This window comes from Leptosomus discolor, chromosome 2 (assembly GCF_034619465.1).
Source record: "Leptosomus discolor isolate bLepDis1 chromosome 2, bLepDis1.hap2, whole genome shotgun sequence".
Classification (NCBI taxonomy): Eukaryota; Metazoa; Chordata; class Aves; order Leptosomiformes; family Leptosomidae; genus Leptosomus; species Leptosomus discolor.
Window position 1 is genome coordinate 17385964 of NC_141392.1, and position 21319 is coordinate 17407282.

Here is a 21319-nt window from a genome sequence, read left to right on the forward strand (position 1 = left end):
TAAACACCTGGAAGGACTCAAGACCATCTTTGCAGTGTTACTGACATTTACCTGTCTTCACCTCCCCTGGTCAATGGTAACTTGAATATTTGTGTGGACTCCTGGAATGTTATCCAAACTCATGAAGAGTCCTAAGGAGAGTCCTTGCCCTGCCTGGCAAGGTCAGCTAACTAGCTGTCATTCAAGCTGGCCTGTGTGTTATGTGAGCTGCAAATAAGTTTACATGGTGGGAAGAGATTGTCTGGGATATGCCACTGGCTCTTCGGTGACTTGAAACTGGTTGCAAACTTGTTCCTTGACTTCTTGCTTTTTTTTTTCCTCCTTTCTCTTTCATTTTTTCAGCACGGAAAGACATCAGTCATGGCGGGTGATGCCATCATGGTCGTGAAAGGCTTGACAAAGCTTAGTAAAGCAGTCCTAGAAACCCAAGCAGGACAGCTTCGGCAGGTGCTCCTTGGGGGCGATGCAGTTACTATTGCAAGGACTCTCCAGGCCACTGCTGAAGAACGGTTCAGTTCTGCCTTGGGGAAAGTGCAGGTAAGTGAAGCGCTTTGTGCACAGTCTAGTCCAATGTTTTGCTTTTCCTCCACGTGCTTTCTGGTTTTGTTGTGAGAGCGGCTAGGAGCTCCCACTGTGAACTAGAACCTAGCCCTGGAGTGCTGGATCAGTAATACAGATGTTGCAATGCTCTGGGAATTCTGCAGGGTTTGTGGTGTGCAGTAGGTGCTTGGACAGGAATGGGAGGGGTACTGCGAAGTTTCTGTGCCATTACTGAGTGTTTAAGGCGCTGAAAGTGCTCTATTCACCTAATCTTGTCAAAGATCAAGCTTTTGCTAAGATTGACCAGCAGCTTTGTTATTTAAAGTCTCATTTAAACTTCAGTCTTTGATTACCTCTCCTTTGACTGAGTGAGCTCTTCGAGAGTGAATTGGATTTATCTCAGTGCTGCTTCCTTTCCTGACAGAATTGGTGCATGTGATGTTTTTCAGACCGGCTCGGGGTCAGGTGTTTTCATGTTCGTTACTTACAGCCCAGACTAGGTTTTCAGAACTGATTTTCAAATTAGGAACATCAAGAAAGCTTCCTTTTTTCATTAAGCAGCAGCGTCTGTCACCAGATACGGGGATGGATTTGTAAGAGCTTCATGCTTGCTGTGTTGCCATCTTTTGAAAACTTGAAGCTTGTCTGGGGAAAATGAATTCTCTTAATCAAAAATTGTCATCCTTTATCATCCTTTAGAAAGACAATGGAGCTCAGATCCTCATTTTTGAAGCAGAAACTGATGAGTAAGGTTTTGCCATTTTCTTTATGCAATGAGCTTAGACTATCATGGCAGTCTGTAGCTTCAGTCCTTGAATCTGGACCTGAGTTTCCTTGGTTCTAGTTAAGCTTGCAACAGAAATACCCAAAGTGTGTTTGTATATGAGGATGGTGCTTTGTCTTGCCTTTGTTGTCCTTTTGCATCCAAGGAGAGAGAGAGATGATGATCCGTCCTCTGGTTCTGTGCATGTTTCTTGGTGGAAGATGCCCCACATCTGCAGAACACTTGCCTTGTGTTCTGTCAGTGAGTTGCATGAGAAGTTGCTGCCAAAGCAGGACTCAGTAAGAAATCTGTAGTCTGAAACTACAACAATTCTCTTTTAAACAGAGGAAAGCTTTTATGTTAAGTGACTATATTTCACTTCTCTTGAGCTGTGGCAAGGTTTTGGCTGGCTGACATGATTTTTGAAACGTGGGTATGGAAGTGGAGAGGCCTTGCTTGAAATCATCAGTCAGTATTGTGGCCACAGTCCCCATCTGTAAACAGTTTTCTCCTCTTACCCCGCCCCACTGTGCTGCTGAGGTTCAGAATAGCATGAGACCTGCTGAATAACAGGAAAGACCATGTTCTGTTTTTTTCTGTAATGGGGGGAAATGTAATTAGTGTTTAGGAAGGAGCCTAAAATATGCTGCCTGCTTGCCTGACCACAGCAGGATTTAAAATTCTGTTGATTGGCTGTAATAGTCATCAGTTCTCCCATGGTATTGCTGCTGCTGAGACAGGTAACTAGAATATGCCAAGTAACAAGTAAATAGGAGATAATGCTCTGCTGCTGGGGTTTTGTTTGTTTGTTTCTTACATTGAAAAGTGGTGGGAAATACCTGGACTTAGTGGGGCAGCTCTTGCAGGTCAGGACAGAACAGAAAAGACTGTCAGGAGAAGCTTGCCTTGGGTGTTGCTGTGTCTGATACTGCTATCCTTGCTTCAAGCACAGAATTTTATTTATTTTGGGTTGACAACAAACCCTGCTGTAGTTTAATGGTTGAATAATGAAATGTGTTTTGCAGTTGGTAACATCATGCCTTGGAAAGCTGAGCTTACTTTGCTCATAAGTAGGTATATTGCTTTGGGCTTGAAAGTGCTGACACTGCATGATTAGGGACAGGATGGGAGGAGGGAGCATGGTAGGGGTGAGAACGGAATATTATGAGGTTTAGCGTTTTGTAACCCCTCTTAAGTATATCTGATGTGATATTGCAGCTCCCATCACCTGTTGCTTCTAAGCAGTGTATTGCTTCTGGTAAACTCCGCAATTAGTGGCCTTTCCTGGCAGTGTATATAGAACAAGGCGTCTCCAGTTATGGGTATTTGAGAAGTTGTTAATGAATTTGTCCCATCAGTGGGGCTGAAAGACTGACAGTGATCCCAGGTGTCCTCAGTGTCTCTTCCTTTTTCCCTGTCTCTTACTGTGAATGCCTGCAGTGCTGGAGTCTACAAATTACTTGTGGAGTCATGACAGACTAGCTGCATGCCCATCTCTGAGGACCACGTGTGGGTATGAACCAGGTTAGGTTCTTTTCTTAAAGTATTTCTATTACTGTTTGCAGGAACTAGGCAAACAGCAGGAGAACTTAACTGATCTCAGTGAGGATTTTGGGAAAGACTATGACTTCTCAGCCCGAGAGCCATCAGATGCTTCAATGGACTTCTCCACTGCCCCCAGCAAGCCTCATGAACGCAGCAGCGAAGGCCCTGCTCACTCTTACACTACAAATGGACCTTTTAGAAGCGTTGGTGAGACTGGAGATTCTGGCATGGGTCAGAAGCCTTTCCCTCCCAAAATGGATGCAAGGTTATTTGGAGGCTTTAGGGACCCTGGAAATCCTTTTGCTGCTGCCTTTGGACAAAATAGGGCTTTTCACCAAGACCATTCCTCTGTTGGTGGATTAACAGCTGAAGATATTGATAAAGCCAGACAGGCCAAAACAGGTTCAGAGCAGAAACCCTACAAACAGATGGTATGTGTATGTTTTTTAAATTAAGGATTCTCAGTACTGTGGTTTCTGTGCTGGATTGTCCTTACCTTCTCCTGTGATTCTCTCTTCTGCTGTTCCCTTTTGTGGAGGCAAAAGAGGGAAGTCTCGGTGCTCATTAACTGATCGCTGATCTTTATTCTGTCAGTAGCTTTTCAGGCTCTCCTTTCACACCTGCCCTCTCTATATCAGATATTCTGATGTGAGAGGATGTTCAGAATGCATACATAAAGTTAGACTTCAGTTTTATATTAACAGGAGCTCTCCTTTCATACACTGGACTATGAGGACTCGGTGTATTTATTAATGCATGTTACAGTAACGAAGCATCTGTATTTCATCCCAGGTTTTGGGATGAAATGTTGAGCACGTGGGAACAGTTGTAGGCTACAAAGATTTGAAGACTGATCTAAGGAATCTGTCTTCTCCTTGAAGAGCCCTGTTCCCTTTAGCTACTTGTTTTGCTATGGCTGTGAAGAATGAATTGGACGTAAGCTCCCCTCAGTGGAGGCTGTGGCTTCCTGTGCTGTGTCTTGCAGTCCTTCCTTCTAGAGTTGGAGGGGATGTTGCACAGAACATTAGTAGACTGGGGAGTGGCATAGCTCACAATTGTTGCTTTAGTGCTTCATGCCCTTGTGTGAGACAGCACAGAAAGCCCACAGCAGAATTCAGTGGAGATACCAGCCATCTGCTCTGACCTTCTGCCTCCTTCCCCAAACCCAGTATCAGGTGCTACTGTGGGTTCACTCACTCAGGATGTTGCTTTGATGAAACTTAAAGCTTTTGCTGCTCCAGCTGTTGTGTGTGTGTGTGAGGGGGAATTACCTACAGTACTGTGAACCTGATAACATTCCATGAGTTTTAGTTCCATGTGTGAAAGGGAGTTTGGGTTGGCATTGTGCTGCTTCTCCAAGTTCAAAATATAAGGGCTGCTGAGGTGAAAGTAAAAATGGGCTTTCTAAACATGGTTGTTAGCTCTTCTGTCTTTCCCACCCTGTTGGCCATGCCTCTGCTTAGTGTATGCTTCAGTTCATGGTGTGTCTGTTCTGCAGTGTGTTCACTTGAAAATCTTGACATATATAAGGCTCGGTGTTCAAGAAAAGCTTTCTGTAGCACAGAGTTTTTCAAGTGCTTTTAAAGTTGCACTTTGAATCTGCAGGTATTTGACTATTTACCCAGTTCATTTGTGGATTTAGTTTTGTTTTGTTTTCCCACATCTTCCTGCTGCAGCTTAGTGAGCGGGCTCGGGAGAGGAAGGTTCCTGTCACAAGGATTGGACGGCTCGCCAACTTTGGAGGTCAGTTTGCACACCCATGTTTGTGAAGGCACTGCGCTTGCACGTACTGATTAATGTCTGGCTGTGGCAGTGCTCCTGCTGAAGCTTTAGTTGGTTCTATTTTCTACTTAAGTTGCCAGTAGGAAAATGCTTTCCCACAAACAGCTGGTGAGCTCAGAGTTTGATTTGGGCTTTTTCATTACAATTATGGATCTCAGCCTTTACTCAGAATGAAGTTATACTTTGAATCCTGTCTTCTGTCACTCATCATATCTAACTGCTACTGTGATAGTATGGCAAAGAAAAAAGCTCCACATTTCAACAGACCTTTCAGATGCATTCAGCAAGTGGTCAGCAGAACTTGTTTACAAGAACTGCAGAGTTGGCATGGGTTTTCGTTTGCCTTATGGCAGATTTCTGAAGCTTAACTTTTGTATACCTGTTCTGAAATGAAAAAAACCCAAACCTCTTAAGAGCGTAGGGCAGATGATTTGGGAGTACATAGTAGAATGGCACATCTTCATGATAATGCGTACCGGGCTGTGCTGTTTTAATGAGGAGGAGAGTGTGAGGTGCAGGTTGCTTTCCAGTCTGTACAAATACCCTGGTCCTGCATATATGATTTCACTTTGAGGAACTCTCCTTCTAGTCCTTACAGTATGCCGTTACTGTCAAGCATAGACAGCTAGAGCAGCTGCTATTTAATTTTTTTTTTTTGCAAACTTACCTTGCTACTTCTGGGAACAGTGGTTAAATATACAACATATCCTTTTAGTATTGATTTTTGAGGGTGGGAAACTATAATAAAGGTTTGATTTACTTAGCCATTGCTTATAAACCGTTTTCTCCCAGAAAGGATGTAAAGTATGAGCTTGTAAGATCAAGCTACCTGAACCCTTTTATTTGCAGAATGGGACTCGCTATGTTAAAAGCAGCTAAATGTCTTTAGCAATACTGACAGATGCTGCTTATTTAATGGCTTATATCCAAAGCTATCAAAGGACTTAATGTGTTCCTGAGAAAAAGGGAACTATCACAGTATTGCAGGTGGAAAAGATGATCACAGCTAGTTTTACTTGTCTGCTCATCTAATGATTAGCTTCTCTGTTTCTTTTGTGACTGTAGTGTTTTGAGATGATAGTAGCCTATCTAGGTTGTGAACAGTCTCTCCCAAGTAGTATGTTAGGCCCTTGTGGCTCTTGTGATTCTCTTCCACAAAATTTGATAGAGAAGCACATGTGCAAAGTAGATGTCCTTGTGTTACAGATCCCAGAAGAAAGAAAAATAGCCTGTCAAATGTAATTCAAATCAACTATTATATAAAAAAACAATTATTCTTCCTCTTTGTGTCTCTGTCACAGTAATACATACACTAGGAGGAGTTGGGGGCAGGGACTGATCCTATGCAGTGCAAAAATAAACAGCAAGAGAGTTTTGTGATAACATAAGGTTTTAATGCTGGTCAGAGCTCTGTAAACCTGTAATTCATTGCAGGCACTCTGGCTTCTCAGCGTGCTTAGTATTCCTTAAAGGGAAGCAGGATTCATGATCTGCTTTTTGGAGTAACAAGGCATCGCTTTAAAACTCACTTGACTTCTTTTGGTTTTAAGCTCCGGTAGCATACAGGTCTCCATTCTAATCTAGCCTTGATTTTTATGGAAAGTGTCACGGCCCTTTTAGCTGTCATCTTCTGAATTTATCTGTGGCTGCTTGCTGACAGCTTGTGGATGTGAAGTGGCAGATGACCAAATTTTCTGTGAACTTTGAGTTCCAGTGCTGTCATTGTATACTCCAGCTCTTGGCACTCAAGGCTGCTGCATGAGGAAAGGCTGACTCATGCTTCAAGGGGAAATACAACTAACTACCTGTCTTCTCCTAACCTCAGGTTAAAAACCAAACCAAAACCACAAAGGGAGAGTAAGAAGGAAAGAGATTGTTTATAAGCAGCATCCCCAGTAATACCTGTGTGTCATCTATTTTCTGGTCTTGCCCTTCTCCAGTTGTCTGTCTTATACGGTTGAAATTGCTGGCAAGACAAGTGTTCTTGCTTTCAGACTGCTTTTTGGAGGAGATTGTTGCAAAAATGGTGTTTGGATTCTCCAGTCTCTGCAATCTCTTGTTAGCATTCACTGCTTATCTTTCCCACTGAATTTTTCCTCACAACAGCAAGGAGAAATAGTACTGTCAGTACACTGGCTAACAAACAATGGACGTGGCCTATAGGTAGGTTTTCTCCAGTTTAAGAAATCCCTTGGTGGTATTTTGGTAGGTTGGGTAATGCTTGAAGAAGGTTTCTGAGGGTATGGTGAGGCTGAAGTAGTGTGGGCATCCCCACATGGGAAGGACAACCTGTAAGGAACACATCTTAATGGTCAGATCTTGATCCAGACTGGTACGAGCTTTTAACAGCTTCCAGAACTGCATGGAAAGAGGGACTCCATTTATAGTGAGGAGCAGCTCCTGCTTGCTGTTTGCTTCAAGTTTAGAGTGATTTCTTTTTTTTTTCCCACCTGCACGTGGCCTTGAGAGAGCCAGTGCAATTGTGAAACCCCATCAGCTAATTCTAGTGTGGCTTTTCCTGATTGGCTTTTGTCTGATGAGGAATATTCTTCTCAAGTTGCATGTTTATGAAGCATTTTAAATGCGTAAACCAGGAACAAAGCTGATGGCAAAAGCTGGGATGTACCCTTCACTTCTACCCGTTTTTGATTCCTCAGAAGTTGTTGGTGAACTTTGGCTTAAGGTTGACTGTTTTCTTCTTAGATTGTGAGCAGGGGAAGGTAGTAATTGTGTGCCTCTCCTAACTACTTACTCTCCTCACTGTTGGTCCTTTCTGTATATTAATCTCAGGAGTGATGCAAGGGGTAACTTATACAATTTTTAAAAATACCTGCAAGCTGCAGAGTGAGGCTGATTAAGAGAATCTCATGAGGGCATAGGAGGTAGTTTCCAACTGAGAGGACAACTTATTTTTGCTTTCTTAAGATCAGCCCAACTTAATGTGTGATGTGTATGGTTTTTTTTTTTTTGAGAAGGCAAGATAAGCTTGAAGTAAACTAAGTGTTTCAAAGCTCAGTGCTAGGTGGCTGGAAGTGTGCTGTGCCTGCACAGTGTGTGTTCTCTCCCTCATGCATTTTCCTCTTGTCTTGCCTTTTCAACACAAGTCAGAAACAAGGTGTAGGATGATTTAATGAGTCTCCAATTGTGTTTCTGGCTTTAGGGAGTGCTTGCTGCTGCTGATGGATGATGGTTAACAGCTGGAAGGACCCCTTTTGCAGGAGATGTCACTGTTAACCCATGGAATAGTAGTGGCCCAGCTCTGTCTTTGGTTCTTAGGACATTCAGATGATCAGAATTAAATAGGGGATAGCAGGGTTGGGGGGTGATTATTTCCTGCTCTACCAGCTGCCTCTTTGCGCATTGCCTTGAAAATAATTAAGGGCGGGAGTGCAGCTTGGAGCAAGTAAGCTGCTTGTACACGATTTTTCTTGTGTGCTTTGGGGTGTCAGCTTCATTTGAAGACCCCAGGAAATCGTTTTGGTAAATATATAATGGTTGAGGTAGATTCTTCCCCTACCACTTCCACACCAGTCAAAACTAGCATTTGACTCTGACTTTTGTTGGTGGGATAAACCCCACTTTTTTCTTTATTTCAGTGTTAGAAGAACATCATTTTAGACTTGGAGAACATGAAAAGATGTTGAGTAGGTAAAAAGCAGAGTTCATGTAACTATTCCTGGGGTTCAGATAGCTGAATTCCCATGCTATTGGCATGATCCTGTTCACACTTGAATCATTCCTCTTCCTATCTTTGCATGTTTTTAGTTGTCCCCCTGATGTTATAGGGAATGTTAATCTCTCAGCTGTCGTGTCGGAACACTCTGGTGGGTGATGGACAAATTACTAACAGGAGGCAGAAATACTTGGATGGCAGAGTTTGCCTGGCTTCTCACCTCTTTTGGGAGCACTTGGTTGGAAAGATTGAAGATCATTTTCTCCAATGCTTGTGAGTAGTACTGAGCTAATGTCTCTGTAATCGGCACAAGATCCTCTACTGAACTTCTTTGTCCTTTATGTATTTTTTGTATGCTTCTTGCAGCAGCTGGTAGCTGTATTTATAGTACTAAACATCATCCTTGATTTTTGTTTATTTTTTTAATTCCCAGAGTTGGAATTGGTAAAACAGATTTTTCTGCAGTTATTTGTTCCATGCTTGTTTTGTAGCCTGATGGGTCATCAGTTCCACCCACACAGTTCTTGATCACTTCTTTATTTCCATTCTCCCTTCCTCACATCATTTGACTTTTCTAAGCAGTTTCTGTCTCCCTTAATCATATTCCTGGCTTGTAAGTTTGTTATTTTAATGATATAAGATGATCTTTTTGCAATGAAGAAAATTCAGGAAGCTTGCAGTGAAGTCTAGGTATAATGTGATTGTAGCAATTTTGGAAAAAAAAAAAGCTAGCCTCTTGACCTGTGTTATTGAAGTATGTACAGGACTGACAACTATAGGATTCCAGTTGTCACGCGAGTGGTAAGTGAGTGTGGCTTGCTTCTGGTGAGCATTTAATGCTCAGAAAGCTAGTGGAAATTGATGCACAACTGTACAGCTTGCAATGTGTTCTGTGTGGTGCTTGTGACTGAATCCAGGGCACAGGCTGCTCCAGGGGAGAGTCTCACCTACCCCTGCGCTTGGCAGGCTGAGCAGAGTGATAACAGCCCATTCAGTCTCCTGTTTGTTTTGTTGTGTCAGTTGCTGAGCAAGAGGATTCTTCCTGAACAAAACTGATTCCAGATCATCTCTTGATGGCCTTGGTTTGAAGTGTAACGGGTGGTAGAGATGCCTGGAAAATGTCTGAAGAGGGCACCCTGCTGGTATAAAACCAAGTGTTTTCCAGGCCTGAAATAATCTGTCTGTATAAGGTGCAAAATGCAGGAGTGTGACTTTCTAGAGGTGCTCAGGAATGTTCTTTTCCAAGGTGCTGAACAGTGTGTGTTTAGCAATGCTGAAGATTGTCCCCAAATGATTAATCTTGGACGAAATCTTTATCTTGCAAACAAGGAAAATGAAGGATGTCGGGAGTGACTTGTGCAAGGACAGTAAACTAGTGGCCCAGAGGGTAGAGTGTTTTTCTACAGCCGTGCAGGTTCTTTGGAGGGATGACTTGTTCCTAGTAACAGGTGAATGGCTGTCAGCGTGTGGTGGGTTGACCTTGGCTGGCAGTGAAGCCCCACGCAGCTGCTCACTTGTTTCCTCCCACAGCAGGACAGAATAGGAAGAGCAAGAGCGAGAAAACTTGGGAGTTGAGATAAAGACAGTTTGGCAGGTGAAGCAAAGTTCCACATATGAGCAAAGCAGCAAGAGGAATTCATTTGCTACTCCGTATTGGCAGGCAGGTGTCCAGCCACTTCCTGGGGAGTGGGACCTCGGCATCTGTAGCAGGTACTTGGGAAGGCAAACGCTGTAACCCCAAACGTCCTCCTCTTCATCCTGCTTTCTCCATAATTTTACTGCTCAGCATGACATTTTTATGGCATGGATATCCCTTTGATCAATTTTGGTCAGCTGTCTTGGCCGTGTCCCCCCCCAACCTCTTCGTTGCAGGGGCAGAGTGGGAAAAAGAAAAAGCCTTGACACTGTGCAAACACTGTCCAGCAACAGCTAAAATGTTGGTGTGTTATCAACGCTTTTAGTCACAAATCCAACACACAGCATGATACAAGCTGCTATGAAGAAAATTAACTCCTATCTCAGCCAGACCCAGTACACAGCATTATTTGTGTTCAAATAATATGTGCCTAGACCACAGCCGTTCAGATGGGTGGGTGAGTAAAAGAGGCCTGGAAAACAAATCTGATGGTATTTCAGGAAATGAGCATTGTGGCTGTGAACCCTCCTGTCTAGTACTTGTTTTCTGAACCCTAGGGCGTTAGTCTAGTTTGTAAGATGAGGAAAGGTGAAGTTTTCCATGCTGGTTTTTGTTGTGTGAGCTGTGTGTGCTCCAAATGCCACAGTGAATGAAATTCAGAATGAAAGGAGAAGGTAGTATGTTCCTGAAGTTCAGGGAGTAATACTGATGTTAGTGCCGTGAGGCATTTAACCCTTTATTTAATTCCCTGATTTCATAGTTCTTCTCATAATAACTTGATAAGAACAAAGGAATAACGTGAGCAACTGAGATGTATTAAAAGTGGCAGCTTTATTGCTTTCATGAGAAATAAAACTTTGAATTGTCACCTGTTTCTTAGTGATAGAAAGTTACATATACAGCTGACTTAGTTTTTGCAGGCTTGATTGCTAAGAAGTAGCAGACACCCAAGATGCACATGACCCTACACAGTCTGAAGTATTATCTACAGAAAAGTATTATCTACACTCTTGCTACCATATTTAGGGCAGGGCTGCATATGCCCTGAAATGTTTCCAGGTCCTTATTGAAGACTTGAAGTAGGAATGCTGCATTGTATTTTCATGTAATGCCCTGAGCTAAATATCCTGCTGTGCACTGTGATGATAGTGTGAAGATGCTTGAAGGTTTAAACTTTAGCAGCTGATTAACAGTGAACTTGATTATGCCTGGCTTTAGTTTATTTGAAACCATTGTTGACTGAAGATTGGAGTTCATTTACTAGCAAGTTGGACAGTGAAGCAGTGAGCGAATTTGAAGAGAAGCTATTGTAACAGAAGCTCTTTTTCTAGTGTAGTCTACAATATGTTTTAGTTCAGATGCTCAACTGTGTATGGCCATGAGGTGTGACACACGCTTGTTTAGAGTCTGATCTTGCCTACACTGAAGTAGACCACAAGCTGCTTTGGAGCATGCTAGACCTTCTCCAGCTTTATTCTGGAAGGCAAGAGAGAATCTGGTTCCTTGTCTTTTGTTTGCCTTTGAAATGGCTTGTGTCTTAATTATGAAGACAGATTAGAAACTTCAGATATGTTTTAAGTACAGGCAGTAAGTCTCACTAGTGAATGTAGAGCCTTTAGAAGGAGATGGGATGTATTTAATTTGGAATTGACTGCTGCCAGCCCAGGTCAGCCTAGTGTTGACAATGACTGAGCTGATTTCTGATGGGGAGCATTGCTTTGGAGGTGGTGAAAGTGGGATCAAGGCCAACTGAAGTGCTCTGTGAATGGCATTCAGTCTAGAAAATCACATTTAGTTGATGAGATAGCTGTCTTCATTGGCTTCCTATCTGACTCGTGGTACTTTCTGCTCCAAGTTACTGTATTGCTGGTGAGATCTGTTTGGAGATGACTGTGTATCAGCATTTTAATAGATAGTGTTTATGTTCTGTTTGAAAAGTCTCTTTGCCTCTTTCCTATGGAGTCTCATTTTGTTCAACTAATAAAATCTCTGGATTTCTAGTGCAAAAGACTTGCTCGGTGGTCGTACATGGCTTGGCACTATTGAAGGGACTGCACAAGTTAACTAGTAACAGCAGACTTCTTTAGGCTTAAATTTGGCATTTTAGTGTCACACCTCCATAGGAAAACTTGCAAAAAAATAGGGAAAACTTAAAAAAAAACACCCAAAAAATGATTTCAGGGTTTTTTAATAAGTATTATAATGTTAAAATCATGGCATCCTGTGAAAGTTATATTTTTTCTGAATGTAGATTTCTGTGTTTTGCCATATGCTTTTAAACATTCATATACAATGGAGAATGAAAGGTTACCTGACAGTTAACTGGCATGGTAGCAGCCCTGGCAGCAGTCCTTGCAAAGGCCTTGTAACGTCACTGATGCCTCCTGTGCCCTGTGCTTCACCTTATGCTGGGTTCTTTGGCCACAAGACTGCAGATGGAGCTGCTTCTGCAGAAGACATACTCTGCAAGTTTGAAATTTTATTGGAAGAGGTGGGGTTGTAATTACCTGGTGGGAGAGAGGAAAAATGCAATGAAGATGAGGTTCAACTTGTTTATGTCTGGGTTTCCTCACTTGAGACTACAAAACGTACACACATTTCCTCCCATACACATGCACAAGATGCAACGTGCTGGTCAGCTCTGCCTCCTTCGTTGTACTGACTGTGTCCCCCAGTTGTTTTGCCTGGGAAGCTGCCCAGTGGTGCCTCAAGGAGGGCTTGGGGTCCTTGGAAAAGATGCACACCCAGCACTGCTAGCCGTGTGGGAGTAAGGCATGGCGGGATGCACCGTTGCTGAGGAGCTGTGAGGGAGCGCCAGCTGTTCTGGTTGCCTCTCATTTACTTTCCAGAAGAATGCATAACTTGAAATTGGGAAGGCAGTGAGACCTTTGGTAGTGTGGATTACTGCATGATTAGATCTGTGTCTCATTTAATCTTTGATGGCTTTGGTCAGGTTAGTGGAGGCAGATGACACTTCGTTTATAGTCACAGCTTAATCAGTGGCTGTGAGATAACACCCTGGAATTCACTGCTTGCAAGGGTGATAGTGCACGTGGAGCGTTGGTGTTTGGTCTCATGGTGTTTGGTCTCATGGTTTTACTGTTGCTGTGGGGGGGGTTACTCCCCAGCACGGCTCCTTGGAATTGCAGATTACAACACTGCTTGGATAAGGTGGGCCTTGAGGAAAAACATGTTTCTGCTCACCATAGTCAGTGAGCACGTGAGAGTCAAAGACAGCTCATGAGTACAAACGTACCTCAGTGCTTAGACGGTAGGGTCACAGAGCCTTAAACTCTACTGGCAGTGGCTTCATTTACGTACAGTTTTGCTTCCCTCTACTGTGGTGGGGGGAGGGGTGAGGACCATTCTGTTCTTCCGTAAGAATTGTACTTTGAGAACCATGTTTGTGAGCTTTCTTCCTCCCTTCTTCCAAACTCCATGGTTTGAGTCTACAGCAGGACCTTGGCCAGAGCACAGAGCTCTGAGTAGCCCTTGTTGATGTGCTTTACAAAGGCCAGGCATCCCAGACTGGCCTAGCCCAGGTACCTGGCTGGCGTGCTGAGCTGAAGTACAGGAGGAAACAGTTCTGTATCAAACTTGAAGATTACTCCATTGCAAAAGCCAGGATGTCCTAATCAAGCTGACTTGCTGCTGTGCATTTGACTGTGTGGCTTAAGGTCCATTACCAAAAAGCCTCTGTATGTGGCTCAGAAGGTTGTTTTTAATTCTGACCTGGGTCTGTCTCTTCTTACTTTAAAGGACTAGCTGTTGGTCTTGGCATTGGGGCATTGGCAGAAGTTGCAAAGAAGAGCCTTAGACCTGAGGATCGCAATGGTAAGCCCTTTCTACATTCTCATTCTTTTTTTCGTTTTTTTTAAAATTTGCTGGACACGGTTTACCTGTATTTGCAAGGTTTTATTCTTTCGAAAGCTGGGATGGTGAGGCAGTCAGAATAACGGGGATGTGGGTAGTTTTTATATTTTTAACATAATCCTCCTCCATCTCCACACTCTTTTTCCATCTAAGTACACCACAACCTCACTATGTCGACAGAAGTCAGAGGTATACGTGAGAGAATGAGTTTATGCCAGCACAATTCCTACAGCTTATTTTCCCACAGCCACCCATGACTTTGAATCTTATACCTATACCTGCTGTTGGCTTGTCTTGGCCTAACAATTTTTTTAAACGGTTTAGTGAAATCATGTAGTTCTATCAGTACAGAAGCTGGAGATGAGCCCATATGTCTGAAAACTTTGTTGTTAGTGGTTGCACTCTGTTTGAAGTTTAAGGATGTTCTGCCTAGTAGGAACTCCAAGGATGGCTGCTGTCTTCAAAGAGATACAAAACGCTTTATGTACATGTTAAATGGCAATTCTTTATTTCCAGTATCTTTTTTTCTCTGCCTTCTGAAGGATTCTTGTAACAGGTCAAAAGACTATGCTGTGCAAATTGACCTGATGTTGTTTTCTTCACATCTTGCTCAAAGTTGGAGGTAAAATGTTCCTGAGTTGTACTTGGCCATGTTATGGTGGCTTTTTTCCAAGCATATGTGTTGGTAAAATGTGGTGGTACCAAATGGTTGTGTGCAGGTGAACGATTTAGGGCATGGAAAGGACATGGTATTCTTTCCTAGAAAATGTGAGATTACTCTAAAGCTTATGGCTCCATTCACTTGTTTCTTATCCACAAAAAGCTTTGGTGGGATACTGCAAAATGTAAAGTTCTTTATTACAGTTATTGTAGGCTGTTTGGTCTTCAGCTGTTCTGTCTGGTTTGGCCAGTATGTTTGTGTGTTTAAATTATTTCCACTGACTGGAGGGAACTGATGAAAGGGCTAAGCACTTGCAGCTAGAGGTAAAAATCCTTCCTGGTTCAGAAGCATTGCTTTGAGATAATGACAACTGCTACGCCCTTGTAATTTTGCTCTGTGGCCAGTAGTATTCTTCTATGAAGCCCGTTTGTGTATTTCTTATGGTTGTCTTTGGGGATAGGGGTTGGATAGAGGCTGAGAAAGTGTGAGCCTCTATTCCAGGAGGCACTGGAGGGCTGAAAACTGAAGAAATCTGGAAGGGAGGGGGAATAAAAAATTTTAACATCCCATCCCATCCACCCATCATCCATTTCTGCCTTCAGACTTTTTTTTTTCTTGCTAGGGAAATGATTACTTTCCCTTGTAACTATAACTTGGTGCCAAAAGCCTGCTCTGCAGCCTGAGTCATGCTTTGGGAAGAGTAATTTTCTTGAACAAATCTTGATTGAAGAATGAGGCAAGGAGGGCTGCTGACTTTGATACTAGGCAAGGGAGTTAGAAAATGACAGCAGTGACTACTGAGGTGAGGCAGAAGTAAAAGTCTTATTTTAGCCCTTGTGCTCTCTTGGAGCTTCTCAGGCCAAGATCACAGGAGAGTCTCTGGGTGACTCAGCTACAGCCTCTAGCTAGTGTCCTTGGATGTGTTTTCCACAGGACTTTACAGTGGTGGGTAGTGCTCTGTGGATGCAAACTCCCTCCATGGGCTCTGCTCCTGCAAAAATGCATGGCAGAAGATATGTATGCAGTTTTGAGTCCAAGATCTCATTTTCTGACTGTTTTTTTGGCAGCACCAGCCTTAACTGGTTTTGGGGAAAATCTCTTGACATAGGTACCTCTACATTTCTTTAAAATATACCTCTGCACCCCTTTCATTATTTCAGCTTGAGGCATTTGCGTTCTCTGGCGGCCAGCACAGGTTAAGACCCGTCTCTGAGAATGACATATTGTCCTGTTCTCTGGAAGCTGGTAGAAGATGTCTTTTCTATCCCCACTGCTGCAGTATTAATAGTAACTTCTTGGCACTTCAAACTTAAACAAGTGGGATGTGTGTATGCCCAAAGGCATGCCTAAGAATTTCACACTCTCACTGGCATCCAGGAGTGACGGGAAAGAGCCTTCTCTTGGTTACCTGCTTCTTGTCCAGTCAGTACAAATGGAAGTGTCTTCACTCCATTAAAATGGAGCTAGAAACACTGGTCCTCCAGTCACAAAACTGTAAACCAGAAACTCCTGAGGTATAAGTGATCTTAATAGCATGGTTTTACTTTTTTCATTGCTGTTATCAAATGGAGTGATCACAAATGCCTACTCTCATGTCTTCTAGCAACTGTGCTAGTGCTGATCTCCCTCTTCCTGCTCCATTTCCCCATGCTTGTTTAGTAGCCACAGGGCTGTTCTTCCCTCTCTGCCTCAGATTGTCTATGTTTCCATAAACAATTAACTTAAGGGATTTATCATAGAACAAAAAAAGTCTGGTGCAAGAGTTTGTGAATTTCTCCCTTCTCCATCCAAGCCTGATGTCTGGGGCATATTCCACTGTCAAATTTCTGCGAGTAGGTGTAGTTTGTTTTTGTGGTTTTTGGTTGTGTGATTTTTTGTTTTGGTTTTAAGGGCTTGAGGGCCTAATGCATCCCCCTCTCAGTTCTTTAATAAGTAGTTTGGCTCATCTTGTTTGTGTGTTTTGTTTTTTTTTTTTTTAAAAGAGGATGGCTGCACTTGATTTCCAGTGGGAACTTTCTTGGCAGGCTGATGTAGCTAATTAAAAATAACCCCCTCAGTCACTGGTGACCCTGATGGCCAGTCTTGGTATTTAAAGTGTGTATCTAAAGTGCAAAGCTGACATGGGGTGGGAATGGGAGGGTAGAATACATTTCCAGGAAGAAAAATGAAGGAGTGCCCAGATAAATAGCTGCCATTACTAATAAAGAGGCTCTGGGTTCAAGGTCAATTTTGTAACTTATTAATGACCTGCACCAGGCTGTTCTTCTAGGCACAAATGCCAGGCTGGGCAGAGTCCCGAAGGGCTGGCAGCTGGCCCAGGTCTGAATGTACAGATATTTTCTTATGAAAAGGAATAATGCAATCTCCTTGAGTTGTCAGTCCTAAGTGCTTAGGCTACCTTCTTGACTCTCTTCCCTTGTCCCAAAGATTGTGTGGCAGATGGTCCTAAAAACAGATATACACAAAGTCCAGTGGCTAGTTCTCCATTCGACAGTAGCAAAGGGGGCGGAAAAGCAGTGATACCACTGTGAGATGCACACAGATTTGGAAGGGTTCACATCGATTCTGGATTTGGAAAGGAAAACATGGGTCAAGCACTCGTGAGGGCATCTGCCTGCTGTCTCTTCTGTGGAAGACCTGACAGGCTCCAGGGACTGTGGCTGCAGGAGCCTTCATTTCTGAGGTCTCCTTGTTGCCACAGCTTGCTTAGATGTGATTTCTATTTGCCTTTTTGCTTTCCTTGATGAAATAAGTAAAAAAAACCCCACAACTTTGTGATCTTAAGATGGGGAGGAAATCACTTGTGGCATCAGAAGGTGCCAGGCATCTTTGGGGAAAAATGTTAACTTACTGAAAATTGGCATATTTCTTCATGAACTTGCTTTGGGTTTTATTCCCACTTCCTTTCCACCTAGCCTTGGAAGCCTATGTCTGTTTTCTCTCCATTTGCCATTTAATCTGGCTTTCGACTCTTGCTTTCAAGTTACCTTCTTGTTCATGCCGACTTCTAGTAGAGTACATAAACAAGCAACAGCTGATCACGTGCTGTTGGGCTGCCTGGCGATCAGGCAGTGCCCCTTTGGGTTTGACTTCAATGAGAAGCATGCCAGGAGAAGAGGATGGGGAGTGCCTGTGTTTGGTTCTTTCTCTGATAAGACACTTTTAAATTGTCAGGGTTCATTGGCTTCTGGAGGTGACTTTAATCATTAACTCCTTTATCCTGCTGCAGACTCAAAGGAGGATGTTTTTGTGTGCAGGTGGTGTGAAGGAAGATAAGGCTTTGGCTCGGTACTTTCCCTAGCTCCTGTGTGTCTGATGGAGACCATACAAGGGACTATTTGCAATCTTGTTGCTAAGGACACAGAGGTTTTCCTGATAGGACAGTTGAGACGGGATCCTTGAGAGCCAGAGCTCTGCTAGATGGCTCCAAGCACTCTGCTCTCCAGAGCCAGCTTTTCAAGTGGGCAAAGCCACATCCTTCTGCCCTGGGCAGCTCTACCTATTCAGCCTCTCAGACTCCTTACATCCGGGATCCAGAGCAAAATGTGCTCAGAGGACTGCTGTGTATGATGCAAGTGGTGACTTCTGGGCCCCTCCTGCTTCTCTGCATCTTGCTGTCAAGAGCAGGATAGTTGTACTGTGTATTCCCTCCTGGTGTTTTTATTCCTGTCTCCTTTTCATGTACGTTCTTTACTTAGGACAGGGATTTGTACAGATTGATGTCCCATGTGCGGTGCCGTCACTCCCACAAAACAGGTAAAGGAAAGAGGGGGGCTGAAGGACAAGGGTAGGGCAGGGTTTGGCACCTCTGAGCCCTGCCAGTGGAGAGTTCACTGGTGTTCCTTCTCCAGGGAAAGCTTTGTAAGCAAGCAAGCTGCTTGCAGGCGCTGAAGGGTGTCTTGTCAGTTCAGCAGTGTGCTTAGCACCTCAAGAAAGCAGTACCAAGTTGTGTGAGCTATCAGAGTTTAGACAGCAGCTCCTTCAGTCTGACCCTTGGTTCTCTTTCCTGTCCCCTGGTCATCTAAGCTCCCTCTGTCTTCCTTCCTGAAGAGCTAGCTGGAGATGGAGAGGATTTCCATCTGCCTGAGATCTTCAGGGATATTGCAACTGCTGTGCCTTTTTGGGCCCTGTTTGTTGTGTATGGGGGCTTCAGCTGTTCTGTCCTTAGTAACCTTTCCTCTGAAGTGTTGAGGGAAAAAAAAAAGTAGCTCCAAGATCAGCATACCAGCTGTGGGCCCTGCAGCCTGGCTCTAAGACCTGACTTTTTTTCCTGCTTGGCTCTCCATCAGCAGGAGCTGAACTGCAGCCCCAAGAGAAATGGTTGGCGGGTGCCTGCTTGCCTGCTCTGTCCCTGCTCTACTGGGCATTGCCCTGGAGAAGGAGTTTTGGGTTGCTTCTCCCAAAGGCACCACAAAATGGAATCAGGGTCTCCTTCCCTCTCACTTAAAAAAAAAAAAGTGGAGGGGAGGTTCTTCTTGTACCACATAAAAACCATGTTGCATACTTGGAGCCATGACACTGGTGTGTAGATGGCCACAATGACCACTTAGTGAGCCTGTTGGACATCAGGCTTTACCCTCTTGGGGACAGGAATGTGTGTCTTTGAGTATCTATATTTTGGGCCTTGTTCTGTGCAAGCTGATGCTTGCATGACTGCTGATGGGAGTAAGGACAGAAAGGTTTGGTGTCCTCCCTGCACAGCCTCTATATGCAGTCAGAACAAGTGACTAGCTACATTGAGATGTTCTTCTGTCTAAAGGCAGCATCTTTCTCAGTAGCAAGCTGCCCATAAGAATGTGGCGAGGGACACCACGCACGTGTGAGGATGTAAAAGGGAGAAAGGCTGACAATCTTGACAACAGGAATTAATTTCCCCTCTAGCACAATGGTCTGAGAAGAGCATGGTATCACAGATGAGAGCCTGCTGGGCTTCTCCTGTGAGGACGATCTCCAGTCTCCCTGGATTTGACTAGCTTGATTAACCTCATCACAGATTTGCAATCTGCTGCTTTTTCAAAATGCTGTATCAATTTTCAAATGCTGTTTTGGCATTACGGTGTTGGGAGGGTTTGTTTTGCCTGTGCATTAGGAGACAGTAAATATCACTTTGATTAGAAAAGAAAGTTACTGTGAACTTGGAGATGTGAAAGCTATGTCTGCTCTCCACAGATTTCTAGTGCAGCCTCTGGATGTGCAATTGCACAGCAATATGTGTTTGTGTACAAACATACGTGTCTTGGGCAAGAATTATTTGGTATGAGAAGAAAGGGTTAGCACTGCTGTGAACCCCATGAAGTGCCAGCACGTTCTCAGTCTATGCCAGTGTGCTGTCAAGCCACTGCTGTGGCTCACGCTTGCTGCTCTTAGGCTATGGCTATGCTGCACCCTATGGCGTGGGACTTGGGAGACCTTTATGGAGTGTTTTAGGCTGAGCTAGCTGGTACAGTGAGTTCAAGCACCAACATCTGCCCAGGATCCTGCACAGTTTGCATAGCAGCACAGACATGCATGGAGGCTGTGACTTGCTGCTGTTGGCCCTCAAGCCAGCGATGTCAAAGCTGTCACAGGACAGGTGTACAACTTCACTTCATGCCCCTGGGTTGCAGTGAAGGCACTGAGTGTGGTCCTAGTTTGATTTCTCTGAGGACCAACAAATCTCCTGTTGAATGTGAGCTAACATGATGACGTGAGCTTGCTGAGATGAGTACGTTCTTTCTCCATATGCTTTCTGTCTTTGCCCTCAGGAAAGAAAGCGGTGATGGATTCTAGCCCGTTCCTGTCGGAGGCCAATGCAGAAAGAATCGTGAGAACCTTGTGCAAGGTCCGGGGAGCGGCACTGAAGCTGGGACAGATGTTAAGCATTCAAGGTAAGTGGTATCATAGGTCTTTAGCCATCCTCTCTAGTGCTGCCAGGTGGGGCAATTGATTTCTTCTGATACCTGGTCAGCTGTCTGGAATCAGTGTGAAGTGTATGTGGAGAGACTAGACGAGTGGCTTTCTCATGTGAGAACAGTGATGGAGATACGTTAGATTCACTTCAGTTTAATCCCAGTATGAAAGAGATGTATGCACTATATACCACCACTTTCCCAATGTCCCTATTGTGTCAGGCACACAGCTGAAATTGGTTGAAAATAAGGTGACACTGAGTTTTCATGCCTGCATTAAAATCTGTTGTTGAGAAGCAGAGCTGTATCACCCTCTACCCACAGGTGTCTTGCTAGAAAGGAGGAGGACAGCAACAGAACCTGATCCTGTTCTTTGTTTACCAGGAGTGGTCAAGGTTATACCCACAGCCCTTTCCCATTATAGCAACCAGTTTGTGGTTTACATGCACACTTTGTTGGCACTGAAGCTTTGCTGGAAAGGCCATCTGATAAGATTATCAGGTATAAAACACTTGTTTTCATCTCGAGGAGACTTCAGACTGGTACTTACTCCATTGGGCTCTGAAATCAGTGATGACAGGTGAAGGCATGAATGACATCAGTGTCTGCACTGAACTGTTAGGTTACTCCTGGGAGATAGCAGGTGTGCTGAATTCAAACCTTATCTGGACCTATCCACTTCACCTTCCTGCCCAACTTGATAGGGAAGGAAAGAACCAGCCAAAAATAGCTGTTACACTTGTCTGGAAATAGCTTTCAAGATGTCACTGAAACAGAGTCAGTGGCTGAGTGTTTGAAGTACTCGGCTTGCTTGGCCTGTGCTTCTACTTGAATTTTTGTAGGTGTTGACTGATGAGGCTGGATCTAGTATTGCATTAAATAACTTGGGCTAGCCAATAAACCAAGGCCAGCTCCCTGTTCCAGAGTGCCCTGATTGTGGCATTTCATAGTTCTTCAT

General features: G+C 43.8%; 1 protein-coding gene across 1 annotated transcript in view; it reads left to right on the plus strand.

Annotated features, from left to right (window-relative positions):
* The first annotated feature begins 360 nt into the window (after positions 1 to 360).
* Positions 361 to 21319, plus strand: part of COQ8A (coenzyme Q8A) — a 33989-nt gene continuing 13030 nt past the window's right edge. The window contains exons 1-5 of the mRNA XM_009954184.2: positions 361 to 537; positions 2869 to 3279; positions 4525 to 4591; positions 13699 to 13773; positions 20218 to 20340. Of these exons, the coding sequence (XP_009952486.1) occupies positions 361 to 537; positions 2869 to 3279; positions 4525 to 4591; positions 13699 to 13773; positions 20218 to 20340 (853 nt within the window). The remainder of the gene's footprint in view (positions 538 to 2868; positions 3280 to 4524; positions 4592 to 13698; positions 13774 to 20217; positions 20341 to 21319) is intronic.